This window comes from Ranitomeya variabilis, chromosome 4 (genome assembly GCF_051348905.1).
Source record: "Ranitomeya variabilis isolate aRanVar5 chromosome 4, aRanVar5.hap1, whole genome shotgun sequence".
Classification (NCBI taxonomy): Eukaryota; Metazoa; Chordata; class Amphibia; order Anura; family Dendrobatidae; genus Ranitomeya; species Ranitomeya variabilis.
In genome coordinates, this window is record NC_135235.1 from 512,722,486 (window position 1) to 512,742,977 (window position 20,492).

Consider the following 20,492-nt stretch of genomic DNA (forward strand, 5'->3'; position numbering starts at 1 on the left):
TCATTCTATCACTACTACGGAATACATTCATACTAATCTGGCACTGCAATCCACATTCAATCCTATGAATGAACATTCAAATGCCTTCCGGTCTTTTGAGACCTTAGTCATCACAGATATCAAAAAGCTCAAAACAAGTCACTCTAAATATACCCCTCATAATCTAAGTGCTAGTGAAAAGAAAGCCATTTTAGATCTACAAGCCAACCACAACATTGTCATCCGCCCTGCTGACAAGGGGGGTGGTATCGTTGTATTAGATCGCACGATGTACCATAATGAGGCATTGAGGCTCCTCAATGACACAATAACATACAAAAAATTGACTTCTAATCCTACTACCAATTATATTCACAAACTCAACAGCCTTGCCTCAAAAGGAAAAACATTGGGGATTCTAAACCGAAAGGAATTCAATTTCATTAATAACCGCACCCCAACAATAGCCATTTTCTATCATATACCAAAAATTCACAAGAACACGGTAAACCCACCAGGTCGCCCCATCATCTCAGGCATCAATTGTCTCACTGCCAATCTTTCAAAATATGTAGACGTACATCTCCAAAAATGCATGCCACTAATTCCGGCTTACCTCAAGGACACCACTCACACTATACAAATTTTGGAACCCATTATTTGGCAAAATCACTTTATCTTAGGAACCTTGGATATTAGGTCCTTATACACGGTAATAAACCACGAAAAGGGCTGTGAGTCAGCACATCTATTCTTATGCTCCCTAGGCATTTATAAGGAACCCCAAATTAAATTTCTTTTGGAGAGCATAGAGTTCATACTCAAACACAATTATTTCCAGTATGAGAACCAGTATTATTTGCAAACGTGGGGCACCGCAATGGGCACGCGTTTTGCGCCCAGTTATGCCAATCTATATGTAGGCAACTGGGAACAACAATATATCTTTAAGGATGGTTGTCTACACACTGGTTTAAAACTCTGGCGTCGCTTCATCGACGATATTTTGTTTATCTGGGAGGGTACAACCACCGAACTTAATTCTTTCATTTCTAATCTAAATAATAATCAATTTGGCTTGGAATTCACACCTACCATAAGCAGTTCCGAAATCAATTTTCTAGATTTAACAATTTATGTGGAAAACAACATACTAAAAACTAAATGTTTCCACAAGGAGGTTGATTCAAATAGTTATATACATATTAACAGCTGTCACCTCCCAGTTTGGCTCACGAACATCCCAAAGGGCCAATATACTCGCATTAGAAGGAACTGCACTGACTTGAAAGATTATGTTGACGAAACGACACACATTACTAAACAGTTCGAAGCTAAGGGGTACAACTTGCAATTTTTGAATAAGGCCAGGCAGGAAGTTAGCCAAATATCCAGGGAGAGTTTGGTTCACAAAGGAGGTAAAAATAACCCTCCCCAAGATATACGGCAACAAATCCATAGTTTGCCAATAGTAACTCAGTTTCATTCAGGGTATAAGAGATTTACCAATATAGTTAGGAAGCACTGGCCCATCCTACAAACAGATAAGATTATCGGAGATCTCTTATCTGAGCATCCAAGATTTGTATATACAAAGGCACAAAATCTGGGTCTCATGGTAGCACCTACTACAAAACCGATCATGGTGAAAAAACAAGCACCCACATCAACGGCTGATCGCCGCCCTATGGGGTTCACATCGTGTGGACAGTGTTCCTGTTGCATTCGTACATCCCGCAAAAGATGTACCCAAACCATATTTCCAAATTCAAGTGGCACCAGGAGTTTTTCTATTAAAAACATCATTTCCTGCGAAACAGCTGGGGTTATTTACATACTCACTTGCCCGTGTAATAAAATATACGTTGGCAGAACTAAAAGGCCCCTAAAGGTCAGAATTAAAGAACACCTGGATAACATTCAGAAAGGTTTTAAAGGTCACCCCCTTTCTCGCCACTTTCTTGAGCAGCATAACCGATCTTACAAAAATGTCCGTTTTTGCGGCATTCAAACAGTTAAACAAAATTCCAGGGGAGGGGATTTTTTAAAAATGATGTCTAGAGTTGAATCCAAGTGGATTTTCACACTGGATACTCTGGCCCCTAAGGGGCTCAATCAAGAAATAGAGTTATATGCGTTTCAATAGTTTATTATATTATATATTTATTATATATTTATACAATTTTAATTCTCTCCTTTTTATAATAGATTAGTCAAGTACAGGATGTTTCATATAAGTCAAATAGAGGTACAAGGATATATGCCAGTACCTTATGGGGTTCTTAGTTGATAAACCATGACTTTTTTAAATTTATTCTTTTTAAAACATGTTAACCTTTTTTATTATTTATTTTGGATATGTATGTTTTAGCCTAATTAAAATAAAATAAAGTAGTGTTTTAATCTCCATGTATCGGATCCATGCACAGCTTCCCCCTCCCTCTGTCCCTCCTAGCCCTTTTCTCTCCTGTTCTGGTCCCATGTGTTAGTTTTTGTCCATAAGTGTACAGCACATAGGTTATCTAAACTACTAATGCCCCATCAAGTGCCCCCTTTTATTTCAGACTTGTCTATTAGCCTTGCGGATACCACTTTATAATACTTAATATACATTATAGTGGAAGCTTTATTATAAGTGATCATAACAACGGCACCTTCCGCTCACCATAGGGGTAGGTCCAAATCAGGGGGCAGTGGCTATATTAGGACGGGCCCATCAGGGAATCCCAGCCCTGACGAAGAAGGAGTACCTCCTTCGAAACGCGTTGGATTGGTTCCCCTGACACGCGCCCGCCCACCCTGTGACGTCACTTTTTTAGCCACGCCCCCCGCACACACCGCTACTGCTCCGGCGTTGCTTCCGGCCGGGGCACGCTAGGAGTTGGCGGCATTTGCCCATCCGGATACCTATCGGTGAGCCATCTATCTGGGGATAGCAGACGTGGACACTTCTCCTCCTCAGCTGCACGCTGTAACACAGTGCGCTCAGTAAGAAGGACTCCTTTGGACATTCTCCGTTCTTCACAACCACCTACATCACCAATACGAGTAAGTGTATATGTATATACAGGCAATGTTCTATAGGCAGTTCATACCGTAAGCAGCTATATAACACACACAATCTGCCGAACACATATACATTACCGCACATGCAGGTGTGATATTGCTAGGTCTCTCTTTTGTGTACAGCTTCGTTATTTTACTTTTGTCACCAACTAGAGCGCAGGTGTGGAATTTTTAGAATTTTTAAACATATGCAAGGCATTTGTATGTTCTCCCCATGTTTTCGTGGATTTCCTCCAGGTGCTCAGGTTTCCTCTCACACTCCAAAGACATACTGATAGGGAATTTAGATTGTCGTCTCTGTCCCCGCGCTCTGAGCATCTCACTAGGTTATCTGCTACTGTATGTATCGGCATGCACAGTGCGCCCATACAGTTACACTCTGTGGCAGAGCAATGACGTCAGTACATGGCGCACACTGTGCTGAGATGAGCTGGTCGCTCGGATCAGCGGGGGGAGGAGAGGAGAGTATTCTATTTCTTTTTAATCTGGGGAGTGCATTATACTGTAAATAGGCCTTTAGGGAGTACATTACACTATATAGAGCAATATGGGGAGTGCATTATATTCTATATAGAGGCCTATGGGGAGTGCATCATACTATATAGAGGCCTACGGGGAGTGCATTATACTATATGGATGCTTATGGGGAGTGCATTATACTCTATGGAGGAAGCATATGGGGAGTGCACTATACTATATGGAGGAGGCATATTGGGATTGCATTATGCTATATGGAGGAGGCATATGGGGAATGCATTATACTATATGGAGGAGGCATATGGGGATTGCATTATGCTATATGGAGGAGGCATATGGGGAGTGCATTATGCTATATGGAGGAGGCATATGGGGAGTGGATTATACTACTGTATATGGTGGCTATTTAGGGGGCCAACATCCAGTGTGGGGATTACAGAGAGGGAGCCATCAAACAGTGTGGGAGTTAATGTGAGGTCTTTGTCCAGTGGGGTGGCCATCATGCAGTGTTGAAGCCATCAGTTTGGGGGCTACTAATGGGTCAGTATACTGTGTATAGGGGAGCATCATACTATGTCGAGAGAAGCTGTATGGGGGGACTTGGTACAATATTAAATGTTAAGTGGGCACTTATTGTTATGGAGAACTCAGCTTACTGTGACTGTCAAAGGGGCACACAGAGGTCATTATTACTTTCTGGGAGGCAGAATGTGGGCACAGTTTTCTACAGCACTTGCACTGCATTAATATATTCTAGAGGCTTGATTTACCATCTAGAGGGCACACAGTAGGTGCAGTAATAGGGACACATACAGCAGCAGCGGTTCAGTATTGGGGTATTAGCAGGATAAGGAGTTTGTGCAGGTTGGGGATAGATGGGGGCGTTGCCTGAAATGTGAAAAGTCAGATGTGTCTTTGTTGTAATCTCTGCAGCCGAGTCCTGGCTGGAGAAATTGTAATGTTTGTCTGGGCCAGATGGAAAAGTAAATGACTCCATCAGTGATATCAGGTAATATCAGTGTTGGTCTCTGTATAAAGATTTGTATTAGTAACAGTGCGAAAAATAAATAATACAGAAGATTTCCTTTTTAAATCATAATTATAATGATGTTAAAGCGATTGCGGAGGCACCAAACAGATATATGTCTATACCAGGTGTGTACCTGAGGGGTTCATTGACAAAAAATGCTACCTAAAATTATGCGTTCACAGGCATTGTCAAATATTTCTCAGCATTTTCTGCCTGTAATGGACAGGCAGACACCTAGCAATAGCTGCATAAGAGCTGTAGTGGTACCTGGGGGTGCCCAAGTGTACTTCTGTCCCATAGGAAGGCACTAATTCTATAAGATGACATGTAATAGTTGGCAGTCCTGTTACAGATGATGCATCAGAGATCTCAGAGCTATACCTTCGCGGCTCATGAGCCACCATGCCTACAATAATTTTCTTCTACCCTGTATTACTACAGTGATATTGTACACCACTGAATGAAAAATAAAACGTGAAAATACAGTTCTCCCTCTTTGACATGAACAGGAGTAATACAATTATATTCACTGTTTCTTTTCTTTCACAAATCCCTCTAACTGGGGTAAAATGGTGAAATTAAATGAATGGAGAATGGACCAATGCTCCATTCTCATAGGGGATTCAGGACCCCCATTATGGCACTTGTTGAGGGTCCCATGTTTTGGTGATAACTCCTAACAACCAGAATACAGCAAGTGAATAATGTTATTGGTAAAACAGTTGGAAATGTAAGGCCACCTGCACACGCTGAGTATTTGGTGAGTGTTTTACCTCAGTATTTGTAAGTCAAAAACCAGGAGTGGGTGATAAATACAGAAGTGGTGACGTGTTTCTATTATACTTTTCCTCTGATTGTTCCTCTCCTGGCTTTTGCTGACAAATACTGAGGTAAAAAACTCACCAAATACTGAACATGTGCACATGGGCTTACATCTCTATAATTCAATTACTGAACTCATGTAGTACTATCAATAATTATTAATATTTTCCCCATAGGCTTAATCTGTGGCACATGGGGCTGCAGGATGAGATTTACAGGTGCAGGTCCATAGATATAGCATACATGTACGAACAAGACGTATGTCCAGGTTGTACTCCCATCTTTCGTGTAGCTCTGGGCTATGACTATATTTGCCATGTGCTCTGCTTTTTGCAGCCATATTGCACTGCACAGATCTTATAGACGGCGCTCAATACCCCAGATTCATTCATATTCCCTTGTTGACATGGTGACTGCAAGGCAACTACACAATAGAGAGTGAGAGGCACAGTAATTCCTAGTCATGCATCTGGCTGCATCATCATAGCAGGCTATTATAGTAAATGCTGGTATTTGTAGTGTTTGGTCATGCTGTATTGTGTCACTCACCAGAGGGGTGTAGGAGCAGCGAATGGTTCTCATCCTCCCAAGGCTTTGCTCAATGCTGTGTAACCAGAAGAGCCAGCTGGCTAACTGGAGCTGTGTGACACGTGTCCACACCCACTACTCACTGTGCACATTCTCCACCTATCATAAGCACACCCAGACCTTTGCCCAAACTGTCTCAATTATGATCATATAACGTCAATCATATCAGTCAGCACATTATTGCAAGCACAAGAAATAATTTATGTCATTCGTTTAAAGTGCACCAAATGCCCCCGATTAGACAAGCACTCTGTGTTAGAAGCAATGGCTGAGATCACAAGAAATTAACCCCTTCATGACCCAGCCTCTTTTTGACCTTAATGACCTGGCCGTTTTTTGCAATTCTGACCAGTGTCCCTTTATGAGGTAATAACTCAGGAATGCTTCAACTGATCCTTGCGGTTCTGAGAATGTTTTTTCGTGACATATTGGGCTTCATGTTAGTGGTAAATTTAGGTCGATAATTTTTGCGTTTATTTGTGAAAAAAATGGAAATTTGAATTTTTATTCTGGTAAACGAGACAGTTATGTGACACAAAATAGTTAATAAATAACATTACCCACATATCTACTTTACATCAGCACAATTTTGGAAACAAAATTTTTTTTTGCTAGGAAGTTATAAGGGTTAAAATTTGACCAGCGATTTCTCATTTTTACAATGAAATTTACAAAACCATTTTTTTTAGGGACCACCTCACATCTGAAGTCAGTTTGAGGGTTCTATATGGCTGAAAATACCCAAAAGTTACACCATTCTAAAAGCTGCACCCCTCAAGGTACTCAAAACCACATTCAAGAAGTTTATTGACCCTTCAGGTGCTTCACAGCAGCAGAAGCAACATGGAAGGAAAAAATGAACATTTAACTTTTTAGTCACAAAAATTATCTTTTAGCAACAATTTTTTTATTTTCCCAAGGGTAAAATGAGAAACTGGACCCCAAAAGTTATTGTACAATTTGTCCTAAGTACGCTGATACCCCATATGTGGGGGGGAACCACTGTTTGGGCGCACAACAGGGCTCGGAAGGGAAAGAGCTCCATTTGACTATTTAAATGAAAAATTGGTTCCAATCGTTAGCGGACACCATGTCACGTTTGGAGAGCCCCTGTGTGCCTAAACATTGGAGCTCCCCCACATGTGACCCCATTTTGGAAACTTGACCCCCGAAGGAACTTATCTAGATGCATAGTGAGCACATTGAACCCCCAGGTGCTTCACAAATTGATCCATAAAAAAGGAAAAAGTACTTTTTTTTTTTACAAAAAATTTCTTTTAGCCTCAATTTGTTGATTTCCACATGGGCAACAGGATAAAATGGATCCTAAAATTTGTTGGGCAATTTCTCCTGAGTACACCGATACCTCACATGTGGGGGTAAACCACTGTTTGGGCACATGGCAGGGCTCGGAAGGGAAGGAGCGCCATTTGACTTTTTGAATGAAAAATTAGCTCCAATCGTTAGCGGACACCATGTCGCATTTGGAGAGCCCCTGTGTGCCTAAACATTGGAGCTCCCCAACATGTGACCCCATTTTGGAAACTAGACCTCCCATGGAACTAATCTACATGTGCAGTGACCACTTTAAACCCCCAAGTGCTTCACAGAAGTTTATAACGCAGAGCTGTGAAAATAAAAAAAAAAATTTCTTTCCTCAAAAATTATTTTTTAGCCCACAATTTTTTATTTTCACAAGAGTAACAGGAGAAATTGGACCCGAAAAGTTGTTGTCCAGTTTTCCTGAGTATGCTGATAGCCCATATGTGGAAGGAACCACTGTTTGGGCACACGTCGGGGCTCGGAAGGGAAGTAGTGACGTTTTGGAATGCAGACTTTGATGGAATGGTCTGCGGGCATCATGTTACATTTGCAGAGCCCCTGATGTGCCTAAACAGTAGAAACCCCCCACAAGTGACCCCATTTTGAAAACTAGACCCCCCAAGGAACTTACCTAGATATGTGGTGAGCACTTTGAACCCCCTAGTGCTTCACAGAAGTTTACAACGCATAGCTGTGAAAATAAAAAATCATTTTTCTTTCCTCAAATATGATGTTTTAGCAAGCAATTTTTTATTTTCACAAGGGTAACAGGAGAAATTGGACCCCAATAGTTGTTGCCCAGTTCGTCCTGATTACACTGATACCCCATATGTGGGGGTAAACCACTATTTGGGCACACGTCGGGGCTCGGAAGGGAAGTAGTGACGTTTTGAAATGCAGACTTTGATGGAGTGGTCTGTGGGCGTCACGTTGCGTTTGCAGAGCCCCTGATGTGCCAAAACAGGAGAAACACCCCACAAGTGACCCCATTTTGGAAACTAGACCCCCCAAGGTACTTATCTAGATGTGTGGTGAGCACTTTGAACCCCCAAGTGCTTCACAGAAGTTTATAACGCAGAGCCGTGAAAATAAAAAATAATTTTTCATTCCTCAAAAATTATGTTTTAGCAAGTAATTTTTTATGTTCGCAAGGGTAACAGGAGAAATTGGACCCCAATAATTGTTGCCCAGCTTGTCCTGAGTATGTTGGTACCCCATATGTGGGGGTAAACCACTGTTTGGGTGCCCGTCGGGGCTCGGAAGGGAGGGAGCACCATTTGACTTTTTGAACGCAAGATTGGCTGGAATCAATGGTGGCTCCATGTTGCGTTTGGAGACCCCTGATGTGCCTTAACAGTTTAAACCCCTCAATTTTAACTCCAACACTAACCCCAACACACCCCAAACCCTATTCCCAACTCTAGATATAACCCTAATCACAACCCTAACCCCAACACACCCCTAACCACAACCCTAATCCCAACCCTAACCCTAATCCTAACCCTGATCCCAACCCTAACCACATCCCTAACCCCAACACACCCCTAACCCTAACCACAAGCCTAATCTTAACCCTATTTCCAACCCTAGCCCTAATTCCAACCCTAACTCTAATTCCAACCCTAACCCTAAGGCTATGTGCCCACACTGCGGATTCGTGTGAGATTTTTCCGCACCATTTTTGAAAAATCCGCAGGTAAAAGGCACTGCGTTTTACCTGCGGATTTACCGCGGATTTCCAGTGTTTTTTGTGCGTATTTCACCTGCGGATTCCTATTGAGGAATAGGTGTAAAACGGAATCCGCACAAAGAATTGACATGCTGCGGAAAATACAACACAGCGTTTCCGCGTGCTATTTTCCGCACCATGGGCACAGCGGATTTGGTTTTCCATAGGTTTACATGGTACTGTAAACCTGATGGAAAACTGCTACGAATCCGCAGCAGCCAATCCGCTGCGGATCCGCAGCCAAATCCGCACCGTGTGCACATAGCCTAATTCTAACCCTAACTCTAGTTCTAACCCTAATTCTAACCCTAGCCCTAACCCTAGCCCTAACCCTAGCCCTGACACTAGCCCTAACCCTAACCCTAGTGGGGAAAAAAATAAATATTTTCTTTATTTTATTATTGTCCCTACCTATGGGGGTGATAAAGGGGGGGTTCATTTACTTTTTTTTAATTTTGATCACTGTGATAGGTTTTATCACAGTGATCAAAATGCACCTGGAACGAATCTGCCGGCCCGCAGATTTGGCGGGCGCATGCGCATGCGCCCGCCATTTTGGAAGATCGCGGTGCCCATGAAGAAGACGGACGGACACTGGGAGGCTCGGTAAGTATGAGGGGGGAGATCGGAGCACGGGGGGGGTGGATTGGAGCACGGGGGAGCGGACAGGAGGACGGGGGAGCGGACAGGAGGACGGAGGGGAGCAGACCACAGTACGGGGTAGAAAGGAGGACTGGGGAGGAGATCGGTGGCAGTGGCAGGGGGCAGATCAGGGTTTCCAGCCATGGCCGATGATATTGCAGCATCGGCCGTGGCTGGATTGTAATATTTCACCACTTTTCATAGGTGAAATATTACAAATTGCTCTGAATGGCTGTTTCACTTTCAACAGCCAATCAGGCGATCGTAGCCACGGGGGGGCAAAGCCACCCCCCTGGGCTGAAGTACCACTCCCCCTGTCCCTGCAGATCGGGTGAAATTGGAGTTAACCCTTTCACCCGATCTGCAGGGATGCGATCCCTCCATGACTCCACATAGGCGTCACAGGTCGGATTGGCACCGACTTTCATGACGCCTACGTGGCGTCACAGGTCATAAACAGACAACAAAACTAGCCAGGATACATTTTATCATGCAAAAGCAAAAAGTGCCCAACGCACTAAAGCAAAGGAAATCATACCAATGTAAACAACGTCTGCTCATTAAAGGGTTAAAATTGGTAGCTACATTAACTAGCTACTGTTCGTTTAAGGATTGAAGCTAAAAAGATCTATATCTTACATCTGACTGAAGGTAATTATTCCTCTATGGACTAACTGTACAGAGGTTAAAATTTGATTTTTCATCAAATGTTTTAAATCAGTCTTTCCTTCTTAATTAGAATTAAAATGCATATTGGTATCAATGACAAAGCTGTGGGGTACATAAATGGTCTTTAAATATTATATCAAGCATTAATGCTGCCAGCCTAAAGGCTTATTCAGACATCCGTGCACATCAGTCTGAGATTGGACCGCTAATGTACGGACTGGGCGCAGATCCCCTACCTGAGCGTCATTTCTATGAGGCTGTCCAGCATGGGTCAGGAGAGCCATAGCCAGTCCATGCATTGCGGTCTGTCCTTGGACCGATTTGTACGGACTTCTGAATAAGCCTTTAGGCCTGGATTCACACATCGGTATACCGCAGTCAGAGTAGAGACCACTATGCTCAGACCAACTGAGGGTCTCCTCACCTCAACTCCACAACCTCTTTGTATGAAGTGATATGATTCCTGTGACATGCGCCACAATAAAGAGGCAACAAGAAATTAGGCAGGTAAATACAGTAAGTGACTGAGGAATTTGTGCACGAATGAGGAGTTTGGGTTTTTGGAGAGTTGGGCCAACTTCTCTATTTGATACAGGTTTTATAGTAGGGATGGGATACTCCTCAATAGGGATGAGGGGGAAGGGAGAGGTTGGTGTATTGTTTAAACAGGGACTATAGAGAGAGCAATTACAGTCCAAGAGGGCAAGATAGTGCAAATTGTGAGCTGGGCATTCACACAAGTCAGGATTAAAGTTGGTGGAGGCCCCTGGACAAAAAAAGCCATGGGGACCTCTTTAGTTTTTTTTAACTGTAGCTCACTAAAAGGATTAATTTAAAATATACAAAGCAAGGTATTTTTTCCATTCTAATTGTCGCAAACCGTATATGTATTCCTTTAAAAGGCCAGCTTCTATAAAAACTGAAATATGGGTAAGGCTAGGTTCACACTGATGATTATTTCCATCTTAAAGATCAGTTTTTGGTTTATGAAATAACTAAAACAAGAAATAACGCAAACTGATTTACATTAAAACCTGTTTACCATAGACTTCAATGCTTAAAAAAAGCTTAAATGAAAAGCCTCCAGATTCATTTATTTAAAAGGAGAAAATGGCCTTTTTTCTATTTAAAAAAGACACTAAAGAAACAAACTAAGCTTAAACAGACCATACTGGTTTCCCGACCCGAGCATGACAGCCTCATAGAAATATATGAAGCTATCACGCTGGAGTTGGGAGAGCTGCGCACAGAATGTGTATTAGCGGGCCCTGGTCATACTCTGACCGATTGGCATGGATGTCTGAATGATCCTTTAGAACAGGGTTGGGGAATCTTTTTTTTTTTCTGCCAAGGGCCATTTGAATATTTATACCATCCTTCAGAGGCCGTACAAATAGCTCGCTAACTCGGCTCATAAAGTATGTTATGACGCTGGCACTGATGTCAGGACGTAATCTTGTATTGCACGCACCTCAGCGATCAGTAGTGAAAACTGCATACATGTGCCTATAGAGCAAGAAGAAATTAATGGGCTGGTGGCCTGCAAAATACAGCTGCCAGCCCAAGCGCTGTGGTCCCTGGGAATCTGTCAGGGGGCCAGACAAAAAGTCATCAAGGGCCGCAAAAGGCCTGCAGGCCTGAGGCTCCCCACTCCTGCCTTAAGGTACCGTTACACTAAACGACTTACCAACGATCACGACCAGCGATACGACCTGGCCGTGATCGTTGGTAAGTCGTTGTGTGGTCGCTGGGGAGCTGTCACACAGACAGCTCTCTCCAGCGACCAACGATCAGGGGAACGACTTCGGCATCGTTGAAACTGTCTTCAACGATGCCGAAGTCCCCCTGCAGCACCCGGGTAACCAGGGTAAACATGGGGTTACTAAGTGCAGGGCCGCGCTTAGTAACCCGATATTTACCCTGGTTAGCATTGTAAAAGTAAAAAAAACCACTACATACTCACATTCTGATGTCTGTCACGTCCCCCGGCGTCCACAGGGTTAAAACTGCTTTCGGCAAGAGCGCTGCTATGCACGCGCTGCTGCCGAGAGCTTCCCTGCACTGAATGTGTCAGCGCCGGCCGTAAAGCAGAGCACAGCGGTGACGCTCTGCTTTACGGCCGGCGCTGACACAGTCAGGGCAGGGAAGCTCTCGGCAGCAGCGCGTGCATATTAGCAGCGCTCCTGCCGAAAGCAGTTTTAACCCTGTGGACGCCGGCGGGGGACGTGACAGACATCAGAATGTGAGTATGTACTGTTTTTTTTTTTTACTTTTACAATGGTAACCAGGGTAAATAGCTTAGTAACCCGATATTTACCCTGGTTACAAGTGAACACATCGCTGGATCGGCGTCACACATGCCAATCCATCGATGACAGCGGGTGATCAGCGACCAAAAAAGGTCCTGATTATTCCCATCGACCAACGATCTCCCAGCAGGGGCCTGATCGTTGGTCGCTGTCACACATAACGAGATCGTTAGCGGGATCGTTGCTTACGTCACCAAAAGCGTGACGTTGCAACGATATCGTTAACGATATCGTTATGTGTGACTCAGCCTTTAGAGTATGTGCACACAACCTTTTCAGGTGGACTCCATGATAAATAATCTTATTTTGTATAGTTACTTATTCAGGATGTCTTAATAGATGTGATACTGCAAAGAAAATGTCATGATAATTCTTATTAAAATTTAGAGATTTATTGGATTATCCACCAAAAATAAACATTACAGCAAAGCATAATATAGGTGAGGTAGTCACAAAGAAATTGTCCATTTGTCCATAATTAGCTTATTAGATTAGTTGCTATTCCATGAGTGTCTTTTCAAGTTACAGTATGCTGTAGTAGCACATCTCAGCTACTCGCCCAGGATATCGTAAACTTCAGGAGCACACGTGTGTGTGTGTGTGTGTGTTTGTGCAGGCCTATAAGGAGGTGGAAAAGAGCCTCGTTTGCCCCTACGCGGAGCTCATGCGGCCCTGTTTGCACGTTGTATATGTTATCCTATTGTGTTCTATATCTTTATTGCACTGCATATGTCATGTGGTCCTATTGTGTTGATTTCCTATTGTAATATGCAGTGCAGTGTTTACCCTGTGATGTTGTGCTGTGTCAGTAATGTCCCTTGCTGTTCACTGTGATATACATACTGTTGTAAAGTTAGGGACAGTCAATAGTTAAAGGGCACCTGTCACCCCGTTTTTTCCGTATGAGATAAAAATACTGTTAAATAGGGCCTGAGCTGTGCATTACAACAGTGTATTTTGTGGACCCCGATTCCCCACCTATGCTGCCAAAATACGTTACCAAAGTAGCCGTTTTCGCCTGTCAATCAGGCTGGTCTGGTCAGATGGGCGTGGTGTCTTCCCCCAGATCTTGCTTAGTTTTCCGTTGGTGGCGTACTGGTGTGCGCAAGTCCAAGGTCCCGAATCCACTGCACAGGGGATCTTCCTTTGGCCGCGCATGCGCAGAAGCGGCGCTCTGCTGGCCGCGGCTTCAGGAAAATGGCCGCGGGATGCCGTGCGTGCGCAGATGGAGATCGCGGCGGCCATTTTCCTGAAGCCGAGATGCGAATTCTGCTTCAGGAAAATGGCCGCCGCGATCTCCATCTGCGCACGCACGGCATCCCGCGGCCATTTTCCTGAAGCCGCGGGCAGCAGAGCGCTCCATCTGCCCACGCTCGGCCAAAGGAAGATGGCCGCCCCCACCGATCAACAGGGAAATAACGCACATCGCGCTGTTTTAACTCCCCTGTGCAGTGGATTCGGGACCTTGGGCATGCGCAAACCACTACGCCACCAACGGAAAACTAAGCACGATCTGGGGGAAGACACCACGCCCATCTGACCAGACCAGCCTGATTGACAGGCGAAAACGGCTACTTTGGTAACGTATTTTGGCAGCATAGGTGGGGAATCGGGGTCCACAAAATACACTGTTGTAATGCACAGCTCAGGCCCTATTTAACAGTATTTTTATCTCATACGGAAAAAACGGGGTGACAGGTGCCCTTTAAATAGATGGTCTGGGCCAGCAGCAGAAAAGGCGGCAGGAAGCTGCTGCTCCCAGTCAGAAGCTCGAGCACGTTTAACCCTGAGCAGATGGGTAGTAACAGCCGGGGCACTGCCAGACTCCCAGAAGGGAGAAGATCTGCTGCCCTGGACTAAGAACCTAAAGACCATAACACAGGCCCCAGTACTTCGGAAGGGCCCCTCGCTGAAGGGACTATAAGCGTCCAGATCCAAGTGAGTGGACTACTGTGTAACTTCGGCTACTATGGCTGTTGTGGGTAAGGCCGTGGATAGTGTCAGGAAGAGAGCAGGAAGCCAGTGTTGTATTCTTTTCTTTCTCATCAAAGTTTATTAAAGGTTGTTCCCTGTTGGTCCACAGCTGTGTTCCTGACTTCACTTGCCCGGAGTTCTGTGGCCAGAGGGGGAAAAGGTAACCTGTGGGAAGAAGCTGTGTCAGTCCTGTCTATTTATGTACAGGGAGCCAGGGGTGCTCGCTGACCGTTTGCTCAGTGGACTCTGTCTGTGGACTGTGCCTTTAAGTAACTCAGCCATAACTACCTCCCTGTGCCACCTTGTTACAGGTCCAATATGCTGTATGGCCTTTTCTCCATGAGTATAAGTTCAAGGTTCGCTACCAAGAGGAGCTGTTGCACACAGACTCTTCTAATGAGTGAAGAGCCCCCCCATGTGTCACCTGGTTTATATGTATATGTCTCACATAGCACCTGTTTCCATTTATGGTCCTACTATCTACCCTAAATGTACAGAAATAACACATGTACTGTCAGCACCACAAAACATGAATATAAGGCACAGCTTTGTAAATATGACATTGTTCTGTCTATATGGATACTTATTTTTCTTGCTTCAGGTTTAGAAGCCAAAAAGCAGTTAAAAGAAGTAACACATTCTTTTTTAGTTTGGAAACCGCTAGTAGTTGAAAGTACAGGGAATAGTCACATAAACAACCGGCAAAACAGTCTTCGAGGCAAATTCAGGAAAAACAGTGATGGCTTTTCCATGAACCAGCTTTGCCTAGGAAAACCTTGGTGGGTCCACTCGCCTCTTGAAGACATCATGTGCACAAACCCTTAGGCTTGACTTCTGTTTATCTATTCAGTTTTGAGGTACACACAAATGGAACGCAAGTCCAAAGCACTGCATAACTGACGCAAGCTAAAAATATGAGGTGCACCATTTATTAACCCCTTTACCCCCAAGGGTGGTTTGCATGTTAATGACCAGGCCAATTTTTACAATTCTGACCACTGTCCATTTATGAGGTTATAACTCTGGAATGCGTCAACAGATCCCGTTGATTCTGACAATGTTTTCTCATGAAATATTGTACCATATGATAATGGTAAAATTTCTTTGATATGACTTACGTTTGTTTGTGGAAAAAAACGGAAATTTGGCGAAAAATTTTCCAACTTTGAATTTTTATGCCCTTAACCCCTTCCCGACATGTGACGGTATAGTACGTCACATGTCGGGACCCCCGCTTTGATGTGCGCTCCGGCGGTGAGCGCACATCAAAGTCGCGACATGTCAGCTGTTTTTTACAGCTGACATGTGCGCGCAATAGCGGCGGGTGAAATCGCGATCACCCGCCGCTATTAACTAGTTAAATGCCGCTGTCAAACTCAGACAGCGGCATTTAACTACCGCATCCGGCCGTGCGGCCGGATATGAGCGCATCGCCGACCCCCGTCACATGATCGGGGGTCGGCGATGTGTCAGGAAGGTAACCATAGAGGTCCTGGAGACCTCTATGGTTACTGATTGCCGGTGGCTGTGAGCGCCCCCCTGTGGTCGGCGCTCACAGCACACCTGCAAATCTGCTGTGTAGCAGGGATCTTATGATCACTGCTGCATAGCAGAGCCGATCGGGCTGTGCCTGCTTCTAGCCTCCCATGGAGGCTATAGAAGCATGGCAAAAGTAAAAAAAAAAAGTTTTTAAAAATGTGAAAAAAATAAAAAAAATATAAAAGTTTAAATCACCCCCCTTTCGCCCCAATCAAAATAAATCAATAAAAAAAAAACCCAACCTACACATATTTGGTATCGCCGCGTTCAGAATCGCCCGATCTATCAATAAAAAAAAGCATTAACCTGATCGCTAAATGGCGTAATGAGAAAAAAATTCGAAACGCCAGATTTACGTTTTTTTGGTCGCCACGACATTGCATTAAAATGCAATAACGGGCGATCAAAAGAACGTATCTACACCAAAATGCTATCATTAAAAACGCCAGCTCGGCACGCAAAAAATAAGCCCTCACCTGACCCCAGATCACGAAAAATGGAGACGCTACGAGTATCGGAAAATGGCGCAATTTTGTTTTGTTTTGTTTTTTGCAAAGTTTGGAATTTTTTTTCACCACTTAGGTAAAAAATAACCTAGTCATGTTAGGTGTCTATAAACTCGTAGTGACCTGGAGAATCATAATGGCAGGTCAGTTTTAGCATTTAGTGAACCTAGCAAAATAGGCAAGCAAAAAACAAGTGTGGGATTGCACTTTTTTTGCAATTTCACTGCACTTGGAATTTTTTTCCCGTTTTCTAGTACACGACATGCTAAAACCAATGATGTCGTTCAAAAGTACAACTCGTCCCGCAAAAAATAAGCCCTCACATGGCCAAATTGACGGAAAAATAAAAAAGTTATGGCTCTGGGAAGGAGGGTAGCGAAAAACGAAAATGGAAAAACAGAAAAAGCTCCGGGGGTGAAGGGGTTAAATCACAGAGATATGTCGCACAAAATACTTAATAAGTAACATTTCCCACATGTACTTTACATCAGCACAATTTTGAAACCAATATTTTTTTTGTTAGGAAGTTATAAGGGTTAAAAGTTGACCAATGATTTCTCATTTTTACAACACCATTTTTTTTAGGGACCACATCACATTTAAAGTCACTTTGACGTGTCTATGTGATAGAAAATACCCAAAAGTGACACCATTCTAAAACTTGCATCTCGCAAGGTGCTCAAAACCACATTCAAGAAGTTTATTAACCCTTCAGGTGCTTCACAGGAATTTTTGGAATGTTTAAAGAAAAAAAATGAACATTTAACTTTGAGAAAGAGAAATTGGACCCCAAAAGTTATTGTGCAATTTGTCCTGAGTACGCTGATACCCCATATGTGGGGGTGGGGACCCACTGCTTGGGAGCATGGCAGTGCTCGGAAGGGAAGGAGCGCCGTTTGACTTTTCGATGCAAAATTGGTTGGAATTGAGATCGGACGCCATGTCGCATTTGGAGAGCCCCTGATGTGCCTAAACAGGTGGAAACCCCCCACAAATGACAACATTTTGGAAACTATACACCCAAAGGAGCTTATCTAGATGTGTGGTGAGCACACACGCCCCTAAGGGCATCACAGAAGTTTGTAACGTAAAGCCGTAAAATAAAAAAATCATATTTTTTCCACAAAATGATCTTTTCACCCCCAATTTTAATGTTCTCAAGGGTAACAGGACCCCAAAAGTTATTGTGCAATTTGTCCTGAGTACGCTGATACCCCATATGTTGGGGTAAACAACTGTTTGGGTGCATGGCAGAGCTCGGAAGGGAAGGAGCGTCGTTTGACTTTTTCAACGCAGAATTGGCTAGAATTGAGATCAGACGCCATGTCACATTTGGAGAGCCCCTGATGTGCCTAAACAGTGGAATCCCCCCAATTCTAACTCCAACCTTAACCCCAACACACCCCTAACCCTAATCCCAACCCTAACCATAACCCTAACCACAAACCTAACCCTAGCACATTCCTAATCCCAACCCTAACCCTAATCCCAACCCTATGTCATGTCGGACGCTGTTCAGACCAGGTCGTCCGACAGACAGCGGTAATTCCGCTTTTGACCACTATTTACTCATTGGCGTCTGCTAGATTTTGTCTAGCTGTTCCGGGGTTAATTTACCTGATCCTCGGATTGGAAGCTGGGCCATTTCCATGGCCTTTAAATAGTTCTCCTGATCATTGGGCGTCGCCGATTAGAGCTTCTGTCTTGCGTTGTTATCTCGGTCTGGAGTGGAGAGCTGGTGGTTGGAGATTCGTTGCTGGTGGTGTATATTCCTTCGTCTTATTTACTCCTTCCTATATTTGTGTTTATTTTGCCCTGCACATTTATAGTGTATTCCTGAGTGTCTGCGGCGTGGTGTATATTTTCCTTTATCCTTGTCTGTGCTAACTGTTTGTATTTAAGTATTACCTCTTCACTGGGTGGTGGGTGGAGGTTTCAGCCTAGGGCTGAGCTCAGGAGTTAGGGTGAGGTTCGAGGCCTGAACATGCACACCATCAGTGTAAACTTCAGGTAGAGGGTCAGTCAGGATTTCCCTAGTCTTAGGGAAATTGCAGGTGCCCGGGTTATTAGCTCTCGCTCACCTAGTCTCTCCCTGACATTATAATCGGCCCAACAACAACAACAACAACAAAAAAAGGGGTTTCTTTTTTTTTTTGTTTTGTCATGGATCCCATGACTTCCATAACCCACCAGTTGGAGGCGCTGTCCCTACAGGTCACTGAGTTGAGGGGGGCAGTGCAGCAACAGGGACTAGCAGTGTCCAATGTGCAAGCTGGAGCGACAGGAAGAGTTACTGAGCCTAAATTTCCGTTGCCTGAAAAATTTGCTGGGGAACGCAGTAAATTTGTTTCTTTTCGTGAAGCTTGCAAACAATATTTCCGTATGCGCCCGATATCTTCGGGTAATGAGGCTCAGTGTGTGGGCCTGGTGTTGTCATTGTTAAGTGGGGATCCCCAAGCATGGGCGTTTTCTTTGCCATCTGATTCTGCGGCATTTGTCTCTGTGGAGAGTTTTTTTTCTTCTCTTGGGAAAATCTACGATGAACCTGACAGAATGGCTCTGGCAGAATCTAAGATACGCTCTATTCGCCAGGGGGAGCGAGTTGCAGAGGATTACTGTTCTGAATTTCGTCGCTGGGCGATCGATACCCAATGGAATGATGCAGTATTGCGGAGTCAGTTTATACATGGGATTTCTGGAAGGGTTAAAAAAGCCCTTCTGATGTACGAGACTCCTACTTCTCTAGATTCTGCTATGAGTCTGGTTGTCCGCATTGATCGCCGTTTGCGTCAGGGGGAGCATGAGACACCGCCTATGGGAGAGGGTTTAGGTTCACGTGAGGTTGCTGCCGGTGAGCCCACGGAGCCTATGCAAATCGCAGGGGTGTCACATGTCAAGCATCGAGCCCCTGAGTTTAGGAAGCAGGGAGCCTGTTTTTACTGTGGTAAAACTGGTCATTTTATTAATATCTGTCCTCTGCTGCCTAAGAAAATTGCAACGGCGGAAAACTTCTGAGCTCAGAGGGTGTGGAGGAGACCAGTCTGAGCTTATGTATATCCTCCATGGTGGTTTCTCAGTGCATGCTCCCTGCTAAGGTTTTTGTTGCTGGCAGTGAGCTGCCAATTACTGTTTTTGTGGATAGTGGTTCAGCCACAAATCTCATTGATGAGGGGTTTGCGCGCACAGCAGGTTTTAGGATTGAAAAACTGTCTCATCCTATCCGCGTGATCACCATCAATGCTGCTCCTCTCTCTCAGGGGGAGATTACTGAATTTGTGGCTGAGGTGAAACTCCACATTGGAGTTCTACATTCTGAGCGGGTTACATGTAAGGTGCTCAGGAATCTTCCTGCTCAGGTGGTTTTGGGTTTTCCTTGGTTGTCTATGCACAACCCGGTAATTGACTGGAAAACTCAGGACATAATTCGGTGGAGCGAGTTCTGCAAGGAGAATTGCCTGGCCACATGTGTGGCTGCGGTGACTTCAAGTGTTCCGGAGTCACTTCAGGATTTTGTGGATGTGTTCTCTGAGAAGGGTTGTTCAGAGTTGCCGCCACATCGTCCTTATGACTGTTCTATCAGGTTTAAACCAGGGGCCAAATTACCTAAAGCAAGGATGTTTAACATCTCCGGTCCGGAGAGACAAGCGTTAAAAGATTACATTGCGGAAAGCTTGAGCAAAGGGCACATCAGGCCGTCATCCTCGCCGGTGGCAGCGGGGTTCTTCTTTGTGAAGAAGAAAGATGGCGGATTACGCCCGTGTTTGGATTTCAGGGAGTTGAACCAGATTACGGTTCGTGATCCATACCCTATGCCTCTGATACCAGATTTGTTCAACCAG

General features: G+C 44.3%; 1 protein-coding gene across 1 annotated transcript in view; it reads right to left on the minus strand.

Annotated features, from left to right (window-relative positions):
- The window catches only part of LOC143765445 (TLD domain-containing protein 2-like), a 74,168-nt gene extending 68,089 nt beyond the window's left edge, over nt 1-6,079 (minus strand). The window contains exon 1 of the mRNA XM_077252113.1: nt 5,924-6,079. Coding sequence (XP_077108228.1) covers nt 5,924-5,956 — 33 coding nt within the window. The 5' untranslated portion in view covers nt 5,957-6,079. The remainder of the gene's footprint in view (nt 1-5,923) is intronic.
- Between the last annotated feature and the right edge of the window lie 14,413 nt (nt 6,080-20,492).